Source organism: Sinohyriopsis cumingii, unplaced genomic scaffold (genome assembly GCF_028554795.1).
Source record: "Sinohyriopsis cumingii isolate HCF-2022 unplaced genomic scaffold, ASM2855479v2 utg000229l, whole genome shotgun sequence".
Lineage (NCBI taxonomy): Eukaryota > Metazoa > Mollusca > Bivalvia > Unionida > Unionidae > Sinohyriopsis > Sinohyriopsis cumingii.
This window is the reverse complement of record NW_028315879.1, coordinates 6,087,441-6,109,724: the sequence shown is the minus strand read 5'-3', so window position 1 is coordinate 6,109,724 and position 22,284 is coordinate 6,087,441. Positions and strand designations below refer to the sequence as shown.

The following is a 22,284-nucleotide window of genomic DNA, read 5'->3' as shown; positions in this document are numbered from 1 at the left end:
AAAAATATTCATGAAACGATTTATGGTATACACTCGATTACAAATCGAGAACAACAGCAAACTGCAAAATGCCGGCAGTTCAGGGTATATGCAGTTTGTCAGAAGTACTCATTAGAACATACAGAATACACCATGGTCTGCAGGTACATTGCGTGGTCTGTGTCTATGCTTTTCACAGCTGGACTCGACTTATGGATACATGAATTAAACTCTTACATCGTCACATGTTGATGCGACTCCCCCTACAACAAAAAAAAAAAAGCCCAAAGAACCCCACCCATCATATTCTTATTTTAAACTAAAACAATGCCCTCTATTCAAAATTATTCTTGAAGAATTGCATGAAATATATATGAAACAAACCTTTTTTGTACAAAACCACATGAAAACATTGAAAATACCATCCTCGGTGAGTAACAAATAACATCCATTTTATCCTGTAACTTAGGAGCCCCCGAGTGGCCGTGTGGTTTAAAGCTCTCACCGCTACGGATCACTGCCACATCAACTCTGTCAGCGTGGGTTCGAGTCTCGGGATAGGCCAATGTGGATATGTGAAGAAAAAAATTGTCAGTAACTTCAGTCCAGGGTTTTACAGGGGTCTTTTTCCACCATTTATACTGGCCGCCTTGTATAGCCTATCTTGTGCTTATGAATGGCGTTAAACCCGTAGCTTAAACATAACATTTATAAAAACAAACCCACTGTACAAAGATAACCAGTCAACTGTAGCACGTGTAACTGAGGCTAAACTATATCATTGTTTCCCCTATCCCCGTTCAATGACTATGTGCTTTCAGTGACGACACGTAATCTACAACTGGTACACAATTGTTGTTCATGTATAATTGAAAGGAAATGTCCTCGTGTTTGATACTCTTTGAAATTTAATTCTTCTTTATATCGATCTGTTTCAGTTATTCCGCCTTTTTGATGCAAGTTACCTTGTTTAAATAGTCTCATATTTTTCAGTAACATATTGTTCTAGAAATCTTTGCATCTTTTCAATTAAGATCAATTTAGATGGAGGATATGAAGTTGATTAAAATGTTTTTACACTAATGCATAGATTACTGTAATTGATGGTTGTTAATTTTTGTGTTTGAATGTGTTATTTATGTTTCTGTGTTTGCAATAACGTTTCCATGCCAAATAAAAAATACGTGTAGACTCATGAATGTAACATGGCACAGAGCCTGGCACATCGTTTATGCAAATTAAAAAGTATTCCCTCTTCCTGTCTTTAGCACCGCCCACTATCATTAGCATAATGTTTTCTCCTAATCCTTTGGAACATATCGAATCCTAAAGATATTTTGCAAACATAAAAAAGATTTAACTTAAAACAATGACAGAATTCCAACAAATTATACGTCTTAGATGAAGCCTTAATTAACAATATGGGCGGGGCATAAGGATAATCTCCCAAACAGGTCCAGGTAAGGAAATAAGGCGGTGATAGCGAAGGGTGATTGACGTAATGATATAGTCGACACTTACACAAGAAGATTGCAATATCAGTATGAAGGTTCCTCCTCAAACTGCTCTGTTGCATTTCTTGTTATATACTTAATTCATTGAGTGTATTAATACAATAGTTATACCATTGCTAATTATTCATTCAAGCTCCTGCCATGAATTTTTCCGTTGTTATCATTATCCTTCTTCTGATGTTCTTAGATGTTTTTTGTACCGGTAATGTTTCTTCTGTCCTAGAGCTCTTTCCTGAATTCGTAATGGTCAAAGAGAAGATCAACAAAATAAAGAAAGGTAAGTTGGACCCTATTGACTTTGTTTCAGGTATTACTGTGTGAATATCTACATACCTATCTTTTTTATAGGAAAATATTCGATTAACAATTTCTCACATTTTGTAAACTGTATTAACTGTGTCGTTAAATAAAGAAATGCATAAAGACCATTCTCACTATTGGCGTTTCATTCGAGTAATATATTTTCATAATCAATATAAAATGTTAAAATGCTTCAGATATTTTCTAAAGTTGCAGATGTCAATCTGCCATTGGAAACCATTTCTTTCATAATTGTAGTGAATAGGAAGAGGTATATGGGAGGAACACAAGAAAACTTATTCAATCGGAATCCATTATGTAATCTCAATTTTGATTAAAATAGTTAAAGTTATTTTAGATTTGTATAATATATATGTTATGTCTTTCTTCACCAATGTCATTTATATAATCTTAACGACTAAAATTGCTTTCATCACTTCTATAATTGTTGTTGTTGTGTTGTTGTGCCTACTAAAACTATGTCGTAATACTAGTACATACTTTAAATACCAAAAATGGAACATTACAATTTAAATTTAAAAAATGGGGGGGGGGGGCATGAAAATATAATTTTGTCATAAAATAGATATTGCTTTATGGACTGTTCCACATTATGATTCCTAGACTTAGAACATTCTTCGGTGCCAGCAGAAAAAAGACGCCGGTGTTGTGTGTGTGTGTGTGTGTGTGTGTGTGTTATTTTCACCATGTTTTAAATAATGTGATTAATGGTTATTTTGGTTTTGGTGTATTTTGTAATCAACGTCTATAACTTCCTTTGAGAATATTCTGCATCATTGCCAAAGATAACAGTACCATCTACATCCATTTCAAATGTCTCTTCAAAAGTCCTCGTATGGCCTTACAATGATTACCTGCGTGAGGAATTCATTGTATGTATGTTGTTGTTCTGCAGTCTTCCCCACCTTTGTTGCTTTGGTCTAGCATCACTGTTTCCCTAAATGCGTAACGTTCCAGTCGAAACATATTGGGTATACGTGACAGAATATAAATATACGCTGAATGTATTCACCTGGTATTCGTTTTTGAAACGCGGTGTCCGTCCGTAATTCGGATTTATTAGGCTTTACCTAACAAGTACGAGGTTAAGCTCTGAAATTTTGATGAGTCACTGAGCCAATTATACTGGCTCCGGTCGAATATAGCAGCATGGCAATCAAAGGGATATGTCCAGAAACAAGTACTAATTATGTGATGATAAGTAACAAACGAAAAAGAAACAACGAGGAAATAAATTCATTTATTTTCCCATTTGATAATTTGAATAAAGTGTATGAAACTTTTAATGAGTAAGAATACAACTTTCAGAACAAATGATATCTGGATTTTTCTTGATAACAAAGGCAATATGAAAGGCATTTATTAAGTAAAACGTGACATGCGGACATTTATTCGAATCTCATTCGTTAGACATAAATCAGTTACGTTTAAGCCAAAGCTAACAAATGTTTCAAAGATAAATGTAACAAATATTTGGAGTTTCATTAACATATACGTTTTGATGTTTTAATTTTTGATACAGTGTATCGCAGCATCTTGATTATTTTCCAAACCTATGCTTTAATACTTTGGAGGATTTTGTTGGAGCAGTTTCGTCGCACCACCAATACCATCGTCATCAAAATAACAAAAGTAAAATTGTTTCCAAATCAGAGCATTGTAACCCACCAAAGTCAAATCCTTTTCACGTTATCCAAAATAAGGATTAATAAATGTACATAAAACTTTCTTCTTTATTTACTTCGAAGTGGTCGTAAACCAGAATTATTTCTTGTCCGCTGCGAACGTTTCGGATTAAGTATATGATCCTTGCAAATAGTGTATGTGTATTTGTTCTCATTACTGCAGTATTTGACTTTCAGTCTATTTCGTTGATTTATTTATTCTGCATAATGAAACGTAACACAGCTTAGTAAGTCAACCTTTTACAGAATGCAATGATATCGTTGGTGACGTCATTGGACAGACGTCTATTATACTTTTAAAATAATTCTCATTACATGCTTGAATTATAATTTACGCAATTTAATACGTATATCCTATGCACTATGAAAAGAACCATCCCACAAATTAAAATTAAAATAAAAAATAATTAAATAGGCAGTTCCATTCGGACTGCCTCGTCTATTTATGATCGACAAAATTAAGCATCTGATGTATGTTTGCGCAGTAGTTTATAGAAAAGTTGGTTTGTTTCGACGGAAATGTCAGACTTTAAAACACAATCTGTTTGTACTACCTTGATTATCTCTGCTACTCGTTTGATCACATGATTGACAGAGAAATTGCGAAAAAAATAAGTTCGAAGCATTCGCCGCTTTTACGTCATTCGTTATTTCATAAATGTCTAAGGTGGTCCAAAGGCAGATATAGTATACAGTTTAGGTACGAGAGATAGGATGACCTTAATGTGTTAATTTCTAACACCAATGTGTTTCTTAGTTCATACTGGAAGTCCAAAGTTTAACTAAATTCACATATTTCGACAATATGAAACACTTTTATACATCACAGTCACGTAGCTGCCTATACGCAGATACGCTGCTGCGTGCGACAATTTAGGCAAGAAAAATAATGCAATTCAAACCAATTATTTTAATGATTTGTTAGTATTACAATGACATTCATTGTTTATTTAAAACTTGCCGCGTGCGTCTATTGCATTTATTCAGTTTGATAAATTTATTTCAGCGGTGTACTTGATACAATCTTATTTCACATCTTATCGAAAGAACAAATGCAATGATTGATACCTTACCTGAACGTTATATGAGTTTGCGAAAAGATGGTTCTTTGTGAATACTGCTTTCAATAACCCGTTCAAAGGTGTCTTTGACTATAGTATGAAACATAAAAAATTAATAAACTGTTTAATAAAATAGCATTTATTAAGCGAGAAAACTTAAGTTGCTGATTAGGCAATCTTGGTGACGTGCCCTTATTCACGAGCATTGATGGAAGAATGTCCAAGAAACATAAAACGTGCCATTGTTTCACCTTTACATACGTTTGTCAGTACGGTTCCTTTGCTAGGCTGCTGATAAGTGCTACAGGTAATGTTAGTACTGTATAGTTTATAAACGTAATGTTAATTGTACATGTAATTTGAGACATACCATAGTCGCCTTTGTGGGGCCGGGCTTTCGTTAATCAGTTTGTGTGTTAACACAGGATGACCTCAGTAAACTCAGCAACAATAAAACATTAAACCCACTAGAATGAGTGGACAGCCATCATACGTATTTGGATAATTAAATCCTTAGTTCATTGTGTACACGTACACCTTAATGAGTGGGCAATCGCTCGTGTATTGAACCTTATTTATAATGTGATGACATGAGCACACAACGCACGATTTTCTAGGCTATTTCGGAACTACTCGACTGTAATGACTTATTCTTGGCTGAAACATTTCTAACTTTCGTTTCTTAAGACTCAACTCCCATGAGAAAATTCTTATACAGAACGTATGCAAATGAACATATTCGTATCATAACGGGATCGACCTACGAAGTATTTCCGTGATAGAGGTTTTAAGAATAGCCACGTGTTCTAATTAATTAAACCCGTAGCAGCTGGTGGTGTGATTAAGGATGTAGTTGAAATTTTTGGTGAGGGTTCATGATGAGTGAGTGGGAAACATAGGAGTGAAGCTGTCGAGGGTAGAATTAGCCACTTAATAAGTTTCTTAGCAGGCTTGGCATTCGACTTTGTATGCCTACACAAGTTTTGACTTCCGATCGCATCTTTTCCTTAGGTCGAACAATGAGTGGAGTGATATTCCGTTCATCTCGTTTAACTTGTGTATTGAACAGACGCATTCATGACCATGGCAACCTATAAAATAAGGTCTCACTTGACAGTTTTTTGGCATATTTTCATCCGACGATGACCTGTTGCAGAAAAATGATAATAATATTACATTAAAGATACATGTAAAACCTAACTAACGATTTTTGTTAAAAGTATGCTTCTAAGATTCTGCCTGAGGTATTAATGTTAATTCCTTATGCAATTGATGACTTTTATACTGAACCAACACTACCACCAACCCCTCTATTTTACTTTCATTTTTGACAGAAAATAGCCATTTTTAATATTTTGCTGTGACAAGGCATCTAAAAGAATCAGTATGTGCCTTATACATGAATAAAGTTCACTAGTACTATAAAAAATTAGCATACTTTTCATCATCCCTCAACCATCTAGAATTTTAGATATTTACCTCTGTAGCAGACACATGTAAATACGTAAGCCAAGTCTGCTACTCATTTGCAGCCCAAGTTACGGATTTGATCTCCAGTGTTCGTCATAATGTGACAGGCAGTCACCAACAAGCCAATCCATTTTCAAGCCTAACTTAAAGTAAATCTAAACCACATTGCAGATTTAGCTTCTGTGTGAATTTATAAATACTAGGATAGTGATAATTAGGCTCATGCCTTCTACCTTAAAAATTAGGGGGGTGTCAAAATACGAAACTATCCAGTGAGACCTAAGAGAATAGCCTGGCATTCATTAAAGATGCAGCAGTAAGGCAGCCTTTGTGTAAGCATAACAAGTTGTTTGATTCATAAAAGGTTCATCGAGAAGGGCGAGAAGTGTCTTCACTTGTTCTTGTTGTATGTATGGTACAGGCGTACAGGTAGGTTTTCAGCATCTACACCAGCTCCAGTGATTGCGGCTCAGTTGAGTCCTATCCTGTCAAGTTCCTACTGCGAACAACTCTTAATTAACGTTGGCGCCAGATGATATGTGAAACTTATCCAAACATCTCAGGATTAGAGCGGAGTAACAATAATTGTTGATGGTGAATCTTTCGATACGGCAGAGTAATATAGCTGTTAGCAGAGATCGGCGACGCGTCATTGAAATGTAGTATGTGTATCACGTGATACACGAAATGAAAATGCAGGACAAACAGTGACAGCGCTGATAATACAGAATGTGTAAGGAAATACAAAACAATGGCATGGAACTGCATTTTTATTGCTGCTTTTATCTTATAGCCTTCAGGAATGGAAAATGTATATCCATAGTGTACACACACACACACATATATATATAATTTTTTTTTTGTTGTATATAAACATCTTTGTAAAATTTTTTAAAATCTACCATTATGTAGACACCTGTATTTGAAGCAGAGGCTTTGAATTTTTAGTGATCCTAACTTCGTCCAATTTTTCCATGCCCTATTCCAGTCTACATATATATTTTCTTCTTCTGTTGTACTTTTAATAATTTTTGTAGCTTCATACCTAACCCAGTTATATGTCAAGTTTTCTTCTAAACCCCATAATTCCTTTTTATCTCTGTATTTCAAGATTATTTCCTTAATATTCCTAAACGGTCTGGATATTTCTAAACGTTTAGTTAATTTGTTATTCTTGTATATATATTCCCTATTTCTAATTGAGAATCCATAACGGTATATATAGATACCTTCCCATGGACTCATCGGTGTTGCTCTTATCCTCTTAAAACGGTTTATTGTATTCGCTAAATTAATCAAGATGGGCTGGGGAGTGCTATGTTTCCATGCATATAGGATTTGTAGCTTTTTTATGTATAAAATGGCATCACACCAGATGATGTTCTTTGACTATATCTGGGTTTTGTTGGAACAAACTTAGGTATCACAAACATTTGCCATCTTAGTAAGACTGTGATTTATTTTCGCAGAACATTTGTTCAATCTGTTGTTTTCGATAGTGATTATATATATATATATATATATATATATATATATATATATATATATATATATACAGAACATTTAATCGCTACTGGAATAAAGGTTTTATACTTAACACTCGCTTAGTTCCTTCGTAATGTTCAGTTTATTTTCGTTTGTAACAGACAAAATAAAAGACACGAAGGATTGCTAATTGAGTGTTGTTGTTGTTGTTGTGGGGTTTAACGCCATTTTTCAGCACAAGATAGGCTATACATGGCGGCCAGTATTAATGGTGGAGGAATAACCAGGGAATATCCCAGAAAGGACCACCGACCCACGAGAAGCTACTGGCAAGTTTTCCCACATACCTACATTGGCCGAATCCGAGACTCGAACCTACGTAGACAGAGGTGAGATGGCAGTGATCCGTAATGGAGAGCGCTTTAGACCACTCGGTCACTCGGGGGACCCTAATTGAGTGTGTGTGTATGTGTGTGAATGTGTGTATATGTGTGTGTGTGAGAGAGAGAGAGTGAGCGAGAGCGAGAGAGATTTGGATTAATAACGTCTCCTTAAAAAACGTCAGTCCTATCGCTGCGATGTTTTCAGTGTGACAGTTTAAAGTGACGTCTAGCACTAGGTCATCATCCCTCAGACCTGTAGCATCATATCCCTCCCAGTCACACTATCCTGACACTAAGCCGACCAGTCCTAGTAAAATCCTCTTGATACTGAGCGCCTAGCAAGGCACGTCCTAGTACCATTGTAATAAGTCTTTGGTATGACCCGGCCCGGGTTCGAACCTGCGACCTTCCACATCCGCGTCGGACGAGTTGCTAAAAGAATGTTCTTATATTTGTATTTATCTATCTATGTATGTTATATTAACCACGACTCATCGCTAATATATATTACCATTTATTATAATATGAGTTTACGTTTGATTATTTTTTCTTCTGCTCAGAAAGTATATCAATATTTGTATTTTTAAAGGCGTCTTTTTAGCACACAATCGTTTCAACAACTACAGGGTGAACGGAGAGCACATCCAGGGTGCAGTAGCTTTATCAGGGCGGGAATGCTGGACAAAATGCATCGAGGCTGTAAGTTGCACTGCCGCCAACTTCCAGAGTGAAGGCGGCATATGCGAACTGAGTCGGGTGACATATATCAGCTATGATGTTCTAACTAGGGCCGTCGGATGGGAAGTCTTCACAAGCCATACTCCAGTCGGTAAGTCCATTTCTAGTTTATTTATATTTCTTAAGATGCCCCTGGAGCAAAGTTAAGCGTGGATTATTTTCATGTTATGACATGAGGGATCAAGAAGTTGATTGCTACAAAGTTAAGAAGGTTTTGCATGATGCGACAACAGCTCTCGGTATACGCTTTTCTCAGCTGCGTTGATGTAACGCTTGCATAAATACATGAATTCTAGGCATGTATGGCAATTTCACCATCCTACGATTGACTTTTCTGCATTACTGTTAAACCTCAGCCGCTGAAATATTTGTTCGAAGAAACTGAAAATACGACAAGCATATAATATAAATAGCTATTACTTTAGCCTATTTGGAAGGTTAACTGTTTTCACACAACATTACACTTATCATTAGTAGAGGTAAACTATTGTTTAATTAATCATTGTTTCAAGCTGGACAAAGGCCGATCGTGTAGAACAATAATTTAATAATCTATTTTAAATGTAACTTTATCAGCTGTGTAATACATCATCTACGTCTTTCAAACTAGTTTATATTTACTATATTCCTTTTGGTCTTATTTTGCATAGGCTTGATCAATGTGTATACAAAGGATAATTATTAGTAGTATTAGAACTATGGAAAGTGTTATGCTTTTTAAATAGTTTTAAGTCATCATTTAAACATTGCGTTCTTTCATCTAACTATATTAGCATATGTACAAGCGTGTATTCGCAAAATGATGTTACAGAGCTCAAAATACACACTCGCACACCTACACAATTATACATGTATACATACACACGTGCGCTATGAAACTAAATTCACATATCTGTTTCAGGAACTATATCAATAGCGGACCACAGTGTGATGTTCACTGTTGCTGAGGCACATTGTGGATATCAAGGACTATCTATCGCCAAATTAGAGGATCTAAAAGCCGCCAACAAATTTGGCTACCAAAATGACGGTTGCGGGTGGGCTGCAGATAAGCGTCCGTATGTTGTTAGGCAAGGAGTATTAGGGTGCCCTGAGCAATCTGCCATGAAGGTATACTGCAAACCGCGGAAAACGGGTAAAAGTGCTTTTTCTTTTTTAGAATCCTTTTCGATTACTTTACTCGTATGTCAAACACTATCAAAAAGGAAATAACTGGGAATGGCTGATCCTGTGTTGTCCTGATGCTCAGTAGCATTTGATTTCAACCTTCCACGTCATCTGTGGACCACACTGAATCGCTTTCGGACAGGACAGGGTTGTTGTTCAGTCAGCCTTGTCAGATGGGGCCAGGCCATTAACTATTTCACTTTCTGTGAAGCTCTTCAGACCATGTCACACATTGTGAACAACTGTCCATTGTCAAAGTTCCCTGGTGGATTGCATGATCTGTAGTACCTTGCTGACGATGACGCTGTTATATGGCTGAGCACGCACTGCATACGAAACTAATTAAGTTGCATACAGAGTCACTAAAATCAAAAATATTCTATATTAAACGTTTCATAAATAAAGAAACAAAACGTTTTATGTATTTTTTTAAAACTGCACCCAAAAATAGACAAGTTATACTTTATAAGTGCATGATGCTGCTCATAGGGTAAGTTTATTCGTTCCCAGAATTTGAGACTTCATCATCAAAGAGGTTAAAAAGGAATGGCACATATGCTGTTATTTATTTGAACACTGAAATGTTTTGCCAGTAATTCGTTTTGGAGAGTTATTTCGGATCAATCGATCTATCCTCGCGATTTGGTCACGGTCTTATAAACACTTTTTTACATCTAAGAAATTAAAGTCTAAGGTCATAGTTTGATTAAGATAACAAATGTAATTTGACTCTACCACGTAAATGTAAGTTGGACATTATTACAATTTTTTCATAATGAATTATGCACAAATAAAATACATACGTATTTTGTTCTAATATTTATTGCATGCCAATTTAATCTTACATGCTGGACATGTTGGTGTTCGATGCATTTGTTACAATCGTATTTCCGTATCATCCACACAGATTAGAACTACTTAGGTGTCATTTTCAACGTCTGCACGTAGATGATTTAGATGCCTTGAATGGAACTTAAAAAATACTAATTCGTTATGAATTTCATTCATACAGTAAAGCTAAAAATGTTTAGAAAGCTTAAAGCAGGGCATATAATAAATACAATATCGCATTCGTTTATTATTCTGAGTTAAGATTTTTTTATATGGCTTATGACGGCTGCGTTGTATGCATGTGCCATATATAAATTCCTTAATTTACCATTCAGAACAAACCATACGTGCTACATGTATTTTGTGCATATAACAGTGGGAGTAAACCACTATGGCGATGCTACATTTATCGAGATGTTATTTTTGTTACTACGTGTTTCATATTTAAGAAACATATTTGCCCTTGCGTATGTTTATCAAACATCTATTTTCATATTTAAGACTATTTCAGTTTTCGTTCCCTCTCCTCAATGCTACTAATTGTATTGACAGAAAATAGAGAAAAAGTACATGCAAATTGAAGAATTACATAACAAAAATACAATTTTAATGGTTTGGGTAGATTAAAGAAAGATAGCACTCATGTAGACGAAACTTGTTTTATTCACTAATGACAAAACAATCTTTTTATTTTAATAAAAGTTCCCCTCTTAAAATATTTCCTTATATCTACTCAACATTTGTAAATGTGGTATATTTATTGTATAATCTACGAATCAAAACATTATAGCGTTAGTGCGTTGGTGTAAAGCGGATGCCTGAAATTCCTAAATTACTGATATCAAATATCTTTCCAAGTACACTCTTAGGAACGTTTCTATCCACACTGGACTTGTCTAACAAGTAAAACAAACTAAACTCTACAGGATAGGTGAAAGTTCATCATATGGTTTTAATAACGTTCTTAAGGCTTAACTAATGTCTGGAACACATGAAACCTCACTTTATCTTAAACTGAAGAAATTGAAGTTTCAGTTAGTCAACCTTATATAATTTGTAAAAGTTCAAGTTCTAAAGACCATTAGTAATCATCACGTTTCCAAATTAATTTCAATCAAATCAGAGCCACACGTGTGTTTATATAAATGGCATGAAAGGGTGGACACACTGCTTTAACAGTCATTGCTATAACACTGCTTTAACAGCCATTGCTATAACACTGCTTTAACAGCCATTGCTATAACACTGCTTTAACAGCCATTGCTATAACACTGCTTTAACAGCCATTGCTATAACACTGCTTTAACAGTCATTGCTATAACACTGCTTTAACAGCCATTGCTATACCACTGCTTTAACAGCCATTGCTATAACACTGCTTTAACAGCCATTGCTATAACACTGCTTTAACAGCCATTGCTATAACACTGCTTTAACAGCCATTGCTATAACACTGCTTTAACAGCCATTGCTATAACACTGCTTTAACAGCCATTGCTATAACACTGCTTTAACAGCCATTGCTATAACACTGCTTTAACAGCCATTGCTATAACACTGCTTTAACAGCCATTGCTATAACACTGCTTTAACAGTCATTGCTATAACACTGCTTTAACAGCCATTGCTATAACACTGCTTTAACAGCCATTGCTATAACACTGCTTTAACAGCCATTGCTATAACAGTGCTTTAACAGCCATTGCTATAACACTGCTTTAACAGCCATTGCTATAACAGTGCTTTAACAGCCATTGCTATAACACTGCTTTAACAGCCATTGCTATAACACTGCTTTAACAGCCATTGCTATAACACTGCTTTAACAGCCATTGCTATAACACTGCTTTAACAGCCATTGCTATAACACTGCTTTAACAGCCATTGCTATAACACTGCTTTAACAGCCATTGCTATAACACTGCTTTAACAGCCATTGCTATAACACTGCTTTAACAGCCATTGCTATAACACTGCTTTAACAGTCATTGCTATAACACTGCTTTAACAGCCATTGCTATAACACTGCTTTAACAGCCATTGCTATAACACTGCTTTAACAGCCATTGCTATAACACTGCTTTAACAGCCATTGCTATAACACTGCTTTAACAGCCATTGCTATAACACTGCTTTAACAGCCATTGCTATAACACTGCTTTAACAGCCATTGCTATAACACTGCTTTAACAGCCATTGCTATAACACTGCTTTAACAGCCATTGCTATAACACTGCTTTAACAGCCATTGCTATAACCTACTGCAGCATCTCGAACCAGTTACCGAATAAACTTTCAATCTTTAATGCTGGCATACTAAATTCACGAAGCAAATTATAATCCCCTGAAAGTAAATTACCCCCCTTATCAGAATTCTTTTCCACTCAAAAAGCCTTGTAAAACCCTTCCTTTTAGAATTTGTTAATACCAGTGAAATCCCCCTATGTATGTTGTTCTTATAAATCAAATCTAGGAAATGTATTATGTACTACTGGATGCATAGTCCCATTTATATTAAGGGTGTTCAAAAGAGAGAAAAACAGTCGAATATGCCATGCAGTCATCCGTTTCGGAATATAATCAACTTAACCGCATCCAATATTTGATAAATATGCATGCACTGTACACTGACCTAAATATATAAAACAAAACTTTACAAACAATCTTCAAATCATCAACCCATTATTGTTGATCTCATCACATATATGTTCCTGTATCCCTCCAGACGGATTTACTTCTACAAGACTGGATACCTTGCAAGTGATCACTGACATTGAAACCTATTATTATCCAATTGTCAATTTATTTCCTGTGAGAGGGACACTTTTCGATGTGAGGTTATATGACAGACTTTTGATTATGGACTATTAGAGAACATTTTGTACTTGATAGAAAACGCTGCTCCTTCATTGTGTTTTTAGCCAACCTTTTATACTTTAATATGTTATCTTTTGCTGTTCTAGAGATAGCAATATATCATTTGAACGTCATCTTTATGAAAACAAGGTTATAAAATCAATTTATATCGTGCTGAGAAATGTGTATTACATACCAATTTCATGTAATAGTCATGTTCTAACCTTCGATACAGATGTTCAATCCATACGTCCTTATTACACAGCCAACATTCAACAACTCAGAGGCCTTCTTTCACTTCCGTGCATAAATATAATTATGCATATAGAATCGAACATTTACAAATTCCAGTTCATTTTGAATTGCATTCGTTATAGTAAAACTGAAAGTATTTAGCAAGCATAAACGAGAGGGCGTCTAATAAATGCAAAACTGCATTTTGTTTAGTAATGAGAAGGAGCAAAGAACACGTTTCATACGACAAATGAATACTTCTTGTCTCTATGCCATATCAATCTCGCTCTTTCTGCCCACTCTGAACGAATTCGTATGCCGTTTGGTGTATATATCAGATGCTGATGTAAACCTTGACTATGATAATAGAAGAGACGTCAGTTCTTCCATTGCAAAATTACATTATGATGAAAATATAGAGTTTTAATGGTAAAACAATTTTTCACTTAATATTAAAATGAGACTTAAGTAATTAGTAATGTTCATCATCTAGGTTAAGAAAGTTTGTAACATATTATTTGTGTTCATCCATTAAAACTGCATATGTCAGAGTTGGTAGAGGATTTCCGAGAAATAGATTAACGTCATAGCAATGAAGAAATCAGGGTGATATTCAACATGTTTAAATAGTACTTCGATTTATGTAACCAGTGTCCTGTTTTTCATGTTTTATTATCAATGAAAAACAAGTATGATGTTCATTTTATACATTTAAAAACTGGGTGAATATCACCTTTACAGTATAAAATGAATCAAATAAATTTATTGTCTTTAAGTGAACATTTTTATTTTTATAATTTGAGGTTAAACATTCTTTCTCTTTATTATGGCTAATCGCATGGACTAGGTAGAACGATACAAATTGCATCACCCTTCCACACATATTGTACTTACATTGAAACGCTTCATCGACTATTATTTTGATATGTATTTTCTTTATACACGCATTGTATACATCAGCAATTAGTAATCTTAAGCTCCTCGGTCTGCTGGCTGGTTTTATATTTTTGCAAATGGCATATAATCTCAAATGATTATTCAAAATAGGATTTGCATACAGTAGTTAACATAGCAAACGTTGTGGGATGTTTAATTATTCACATACATTGGTTTCAATTAGAAAAAATAATGTTTCGAGGGCCTAAACTCTGAATTAGAATATTTCCATTAGATGAAAATTTGTTAACAATCATCAATCATCACACTATGCATTGTTTCTGTTGAATGCAGCTGTGTAACCACAAACATATAAATCACTTAAGGTGGGTTTATGATTCAATGAGATTTCCAGCCTACAATTTTAGGTGTCTTAAAATTTCTTAGGCCTTTACTAGTTCGGTAGTTTGCGATTTTCATGTTTATATCTAAATTGGAAAAGGTAAACTAGATTCACGTATTTCATCAATATTGTAGACTTCTTTATCCTAACTCCATACTGGAATGACGATATATTTATATATACAATTAATTTTGGTCGTGTTAGGTTATAATTTAAGAAAGTTTAGATATCTACTGCATTATCCTTGTATAAGGTATATTTAATTCTCTGACCTCCTCTCCTCAGAGCTCAAAATCGTGATTCAAAAAGGGGGAGAACGGATGACTCTGGACGAGGCTCGAAGTAACTGTTTGTCGAAAAGAGCCAGTCTGGCAACGATGGAGGACATGTTAGACGCTTATTACATGGGTTTTCAATCTTGCGAATGTGGATGGGCTTCCAACGGATATTCATATCGTATCATGCAGAACATAAGGGTTCAATGCATGGACAGCATTGGAATCATATCATGTACTGGGTTTTCAACGTGGAATGCCTGGTGCAAGGTCTGTACATATTTGTCAATTCATAAGCATAATAAAACGTATTTGACCTGTTCAGTGGATATTTTGTTAAATAAGAGAGGCTGGTATTAGTGTGTATATCAGTAATGCTGTTATTACCCCAGCAGTGGCGATAGACAAATCAGAGAGCACTATTTGGCTCATTCATAGAGGTGAACCTAGATAATAAGTAGTACACCTTTAGATTGTCATTTTGGTCATTGCACTAGACATATGTTGCAGATAACACTTTTCTATTTCCCTGCAAGAGTTTATACGTCTCATGTTTGGAAATGTGCAATAACATATAAAGAATAAAGGCAAATGTGTTTACGTACCATAAACATTGGTAACAGCATTCTGTATCCTTCATGCTAAAGTTATGGATTGAAAAACAGAGAGTTTTGGATGTCTTGTATACCCATTGTTCCACCTAGTTAGCATGGCTTGAACATTCATTTATTTTATCAAGACATAAAATAGCCAATAGTTTAGGTGTCGGCCATCATGGATCATTCACCCATATCCTTATCTTTCTTTGTTTTTTTTTATCTCTAGACAACCACCCTCCTATATCCATTTTCTTGTCTCATCCTAATCTCTTGTTAGCCTCTTTTTATTATTTCCAGAAAACGCACTGTTATATCGTCCTTATTGTTCGGAAAAATCTCAGGTCAACACCAGCCACTTTATGAACACCAATAATAAACTCAGGAAGCTATTAAATTAGCACTTTTAAAAACACAGGTTACTGATATTTACTATATTTTAAAACGCGCTCCACCAGTCACAATTTGGTTTAAAGTAGTCATGAACCAGCATCTATTAAATTTTAAAGAGCATTTACCCCCCCCCCCCCCCCCCCCGCAACATAAAACTATAAACGCTAGTTGATCAACTGTCGTATATTGGGAAAGAAACACGGGACAACCAACCATACAAATTAAAATGAAAAAACAAAACACAACTGACCAAAATTTAAAAACCATCTCAGTCACCAAGCCGTTTTTGTTTTTCAAAATCCATAGGTCACAAACCCTAGAAATTCAAAACAATACCTGTCCACCAACCATTTGTAAATAAAAAAGATATAAACGACGGTATAATACATTATAAGAATAACCACAAAAGATTACCACGCCTTAAAGTTAAAAATGAGATTGCAACTAACTCTCATATTAAGGTAAGACCGTATGACCAAATGCCCACAATATTTTGCAACAAACACGACACCACAAATGTCAACAGTTAATACAATTAAGCCACAAACTCTTCTATTCACCAATGTCTTTTTGTTTTTATTACAAACCATTATATCAGTATTAAGAAGAAAGATACCTACAGTATTAACCCTAAAATATAAAAAATAAACACTAATTCTCAGTAAGTTTCAAAATGTTCTTTAGTTTGTTCCCAAGAATCTGATTTTGTTCAGAATGTTAATTAACCCTACATGGATATATTTCATTCAAACGAAACTGATGTCCCAAACTACTCCAGTATGAAAGCAAGACAAAGTCAGTGATTTCAAGTAAACACCTTACGTAACAAGGATTCATTATGATGATAATAACCTCGGGTATGTAGGCTGTGGAAAATAAGGAAAACATCGTTAGTTTGGTGGCTTTACGTTTAAAGTTTTTAATAAAAGACAATAATGGACTTTAATAAGTAGAAATGTCAGATATATGTTCCATCTGATAAATAAATAGTGAATGATTTGAAATATGCAATGCTAAACTTCTCAGAATATAAACAATTTCATTGAATCTCATAATATATTGCTATTAAAATTCAAATTTGAAATGGAATAGTCAATAACTAGATATAAAACCTAACGAGAGATCAAATTATGGCCAAAAATATTAAATCTGTCAATATTGATGGCAACAACGGACACGGAATATCTTCTTGGTATTTGTCTGATCTACTTATATTAGAGTTGGTAAAATCGTGATATAGGTTTCGATTATGCTTATCCATATGTAAAATGTTTGCCCAATGTTTAAAATTTTAATACCTTTGATCGCTCTTGAAGTTCAACATCGAAAATATAAATCTAAAAGAATTTGGCATACTTTGTAATGAACTCAGTACTTCTCATCATCACGAGTGTATACATTAATGGAAAAAAAATCATGATCTTATTGATTATGGCCATGAGCAATTAAAAATATATACATCAAAGATTGGAGAAACTGCAACAGCTATGTTATATGCATACCAACATAAATATAATAACGGAGCTGGACAGTTGACTATTGGACAAAAATGTTAGCTGAAGAGTTAAATTTAATGTCTATACAGTGAAGCAAGGACAAAGTTATGTTGAAGAAAACATAGGATGGACTATTTCCTTTCATCGATTTAGCAACAGATGATATCATAACACAGCATTTCGGCATAAAGTATGAAGCAACCAAATGAAAGAAGATAAGGCTATCAATAATTATATTGATCAGGAGGATACAAAGTTTGAAAGTCTTGTAATTTGGACGGTAGTGCCTACCGTTACATATATATTACCAGCAGTCAAGATGATAAAACACAAACAATACACCGTATGACGAAAAAGACATACATCATAAAACAAAGAAAAAAATCATTCATTATTATTTATATGATCGTTGGAGTCGGTGATATTTCATTTTTCTAATAATTTCAACTCTTCTTTTAGGGCCATTTTCTTTTTTTTTCTTTTTTAAGAAAGAGAGAGTTACTTTAAAAATCAAATTGCAAAGAAGAAATTATCTAAAGCAAAATGATCAAAATAGCATTATCAGCCAATGAAGAAATAAAATATTAAGCAAATGAAAAAGACAGCATTATTCGCTGCAAGTGCAACTTGAACATACTGAAGCTTTCGTAGCTAACTGAAACGAATATTTGGCAATATTTCTCATAACCAGTGTTAATCTTATCAGAGTGAAGGATCCATTACCACTTGCACCTCCTACTGTAGGCAAAACGTTTATAATTGCTTATGTAAATGGTACTAGCAGCTTCCTCGCTTGGCTCTCAGCATTAAGAGGTTATTGATAAGGACTGGCTGGTCTGGATAATGTGGCTGTGCTAGATATGATGCTACATATCTGAGGCATGATACCTCAGTGCTAGACATCAGTATTAACTACCACACCGCAGACGTCGTAGCGATATGACTGAAAATTTGAGAAAGCTACGCCAAAAAATCATAATAACACAAATAAATTAATTTCAAAAATGCTTAAAGAAAATTAGCTCGTTTATTTTCAGCAGTTTGCAAATTTAATGTAATAAATACGCTTGTACTGATATAATTTACCTTACTGATATTTTTTTATTTTGCCTTATCTCTCTCTTATTTGATTCAAGTCTGTTTTATTTATATTTTATTTTTTATTCAGTGCATCAATGGTTGTGAAGTTCTATGTGACCCACTGTTATGCGTTGGGGTGGGATGCTCCCAATATTTATTTGAATTACTGTGGAATTCCCATCCTGGCCCGTTTTTGTAGGAAGTGAAATTAGTGATAGAGAGAGGTAAAGCTCAGAGCCCCCAGTCGGCAATACCGACAATTAAATTATTAAGAACACAAAGGTGAAATTCAAAAGAATAACAATTTAATACAAATTAAACGATATTAATTTCTCAACCAATCTTCTTCCTCTCGACCATGTAACAACCTATTTCATCACGTGATAATAGTGTGAGATGGCTTTCCCCTGTACTTGGTTTCTACTCATCTGTGTTTACTCCACCAATTCCTTTCCTCCTTCCAGCGTTTTCCTTACTCCGATTCTTCCTATCCTCTTCCCTTTTCGTTTCCTTTTCTCCTCCTCCTCCTTCTCTCTCTCTTTCTCCAGCAACTAGGCTTGTTCTCGGCCTACTGCCTTGTTCTATCCTGTCTCTCTGAGACTCGGGACTTGACTACCCGGTAGTTCTGTCCCCAAAAGCTTTCTTTACGAAGCTTTCTGTCCTTGAATGTACCAAGGTTTGTCCCGCGAAATCACGAGTGGCTCCCGGAGTTATTGCTACAACTTGTCAGCACGATGCTTAACAATGACTATTTCGTTCCCAGCCCAAATGACTGTTAAATTCTGGTTCGAATTGATGGCCCCACCCTTTCTCAGTTCTGACTGGATATCAATTCTACCCCAGTCGGTCAAGTTTAACAGACGAGCCTCAGGCCATCTGTCAACGCGGGGAGATTTACAAAAGCAACATGTGAGTATTAACACCTAAGGGTGCGGCTCGTGTACAAACACAAATCGCCACGGCAGTGCAGGGTCGACATACTCATGGCGCTAACCCATTCCTTTGTTCCTGACTTACGTAATCGCGGGCAGGCAAACGTGACAATGGTGCACAAATTACCCTTTATTCCCCATTCACTCTCTTTATTCCTCCAGAGAAAATAATCTCGCTACATGTTTTTTTTTTTTTTTTGAGAATCACCTCTTTGTGTTGAAAAACCTATATTGTCTTTGTAATTCCTTGTCCAAATCATTGATCTATGCTTATGTGTGTCATAATAATTTGTATCGGTTGTCTGGTTGTAAATGTTAGCTCTTCTTATGTTTCAGACGGAATCGTTTCTTTTTCTGCAGTATATTGACGTTAGTATTTAACTAGCTTTCGTCTGTAGCATATATATGTCCAGGGTAATGAATGGAAAAATCATATATCCTTTATATTTTAGGTACTGGGGCCCTGATATTATTAATGGTCATTCTTTCGTATACGTTAATATTATTATTTTGCATATGTCTTGGTGCAACAATGTTCATTCTCTAATAATTAAATTTTGTTGGATTATTTCGCAGTTTGTCTATTTTAATATTTACTTTAATTAAGTGTTTGAATCAATCAAGTTTGTGTGTTTGTGTGTGTGGAAAGTTGGAGAGATAGAGAGGGAGAGAGTTTTATCTCTTTTCATTAATCCTACCACACATCTTGTCTTCATTCCAGTTTAACTAAGTCCAGCTTGTGGCGAAGTCTCAAAGCAGGACAAACAGAAAATGCCTCACACTACAATGGAGGAATCATCATTATAATCGTCCAGTCTCGGAAATGAAATAATTTCTTCATAACACATAATTACAGGCTTCAGAATGTCCTTCTTTTAAGTTAAATTGACGAATATGTAACCAATGTTTTGCAATTCTAAACAATCAATAATTATGATGAGAGCATACTAAACATTATATTTTTACTTAAACTCTGAGTCAACGATGAATATCATTCTTCTGGTTGGTAAATACTCCTAGCAACCATAATAAAACTCATTAATTGTATACTACTTGAATTGTCCTATCTTTGTCATTAAATAGTATTCCAATTTAATACAATGTCTTAGTGGATTAATATTGTTTACAGTTGTATCTCATTGGCAAATTCGTGTTCTACCCACTATCCTTTCTTCCAAGAATATGTAATGTTATAATGATAGCTCCAAGCTTGATATTGTAAAATTGTAATTTTCAAAATCCAATTCTCTCTCTCCAATTTCTATCGTGGCCGGAATACCTAGGTCAGGTGATGTCAGCAACATATTTTAAGTGTGTAACTTCTAAAGATTGCATCACTCATTGCTTGTGTATACTTCGTCCGGATAACTCTATCTCTATATTTTTCTCTCACTTTCTCTGATTTAATTTCATTGATATCAATTATCATGGCGTTGTGAAAATGACATTTTAATCTGTGCCACTATTTCTTAATTGTTTTCTTTGAAAGACCTCTGATCTCTGGGTCTTTCAATTAGTGATTTCTGTCGCAGAATCCACAAAAAATTCAGTACATTTGGGAGTGTTTTGTCGTATTTCCGCATTTCCAACGTGCGATGACCAATTCCTTTCCTCATCGATGATTTTCAAATGGAAGTATCTGAGAGCAAACTGATATCTTTAATGCTACTTTAAACTCCTTTAAAAGAACATTTAATTTCTCGATAGCCTTTTACCGAGGAGAGGAAAACGAACAAAATTTTCAGTAATTTTATATTGAACAGACACTTTTGTCATATATCTCATTTTCGCTCTTAACATATTCTACATATAAAATTGAGCGGCCGGAAATGAATTGTTTACAATGAAGTTAACTAGTAATACTATTTAACGCAGACCCCATTCGTTGCAAATTCCTGCTGTATATTTTGTCGTATTGTAGTGTATCTGTGGCAGAGTTTCTACTTATGTAAAGTCATAATAATTGCACCATCAGGTCAAAACTGGTATGCAAAACTGCTGCTATATTTTCTGTGAAGATGAGAGCATTAAAATTACCAACAAAGAATGAAACATTAACTGAAAGAAATAAAATGAAACAAGGACGAATGGACAACTTAACCGTGACTAAATGAAAGTGAAACTCGACAACTCGGCAACCAGCTGGCTTATTTTATAAAGTTTGAATCATGTTGTTGAACATTTGTTTAACTGAGCTAAAACATAGCCGCAACATAATTGTTTGGCATACGTGGCATTGACATTTAATATCTGCCCGACTTTATTGTTTAATATTCTCAAAGAGTAGGAACTGTAGATTTCTTATCATCAGCGTATCTATACAAATATCATTACATACGGCAAGAATGCCTATATATTTCTCATTACCATGATAATCTATTTAAATTTTGTTTGCCTGATGAGCAAGTATTACAGTATTTCAAATTCGTTTGTTAGCACGTTGGTATTTAAGCTTAGTTCGAATGAATTGGACGACTAAAATCAATTATTACTATAACCTTGTGCAAAC

At 34.8% G+C, this 22,284-nt stretch overlaps 1 protein-coding gene across 1 annotated transcript; it reads left to right on the top strand.

The window, feature by feature from the left end:
- Nucleotides 1-1,736: 1,736 nt before the first annotated feature.
- Nucleotides 1,737-20,814, top strand: LOC149774478 (neurocan core protein-like). The gene is made up of 5 exons (XM_089945295.1): nucleotides 1,737-1,770; nucleotides 8,488-8,727; nucleotides 9,538-9,771; nucleotides 15,289-15,548; nucleotides 20,497-20,814. Exons 1-5 carry the CDS (start codon nucleotides 1,737-1,739, stop codon nucleotides 20,503-20,505), a joined length of 777 nt encoding a protein of 258 aa, XP_089801421.1. The 3' UTR covers nucleotides 20,506-20,814.
- The last annotated feature ends 1,470 nt before the right edge of the window (nucleotides 20,815-22,284 follow it).

What these genes read in the sequence shown, in the direction of transcription:
- LOC149774478 (XM_089945295.1), top strand. Translation starts at nt 1,737, where the DNA reads ATGGTCAAAGAGAAGATCAACAAAATAAAGAAAG. An exon ending in GATCAACAAAATAAAGAAAG is followed by an intron (nt 1,771 to 8,487) that starts GTAAGTTGGACC and finishes GTATTTTTAAAG; the next exon opens with GCGTCTTTTTAGCACACAAT. An exon ending in CTGCAAACCGCGGAAAACGG is followed by an intron (nt 9,772 to 15,288) that starts GTAAAAGTGCTT and finishes TCCTCTCCTCAG; the next exon opens with AGCTCAAAATCGTGATTCAA.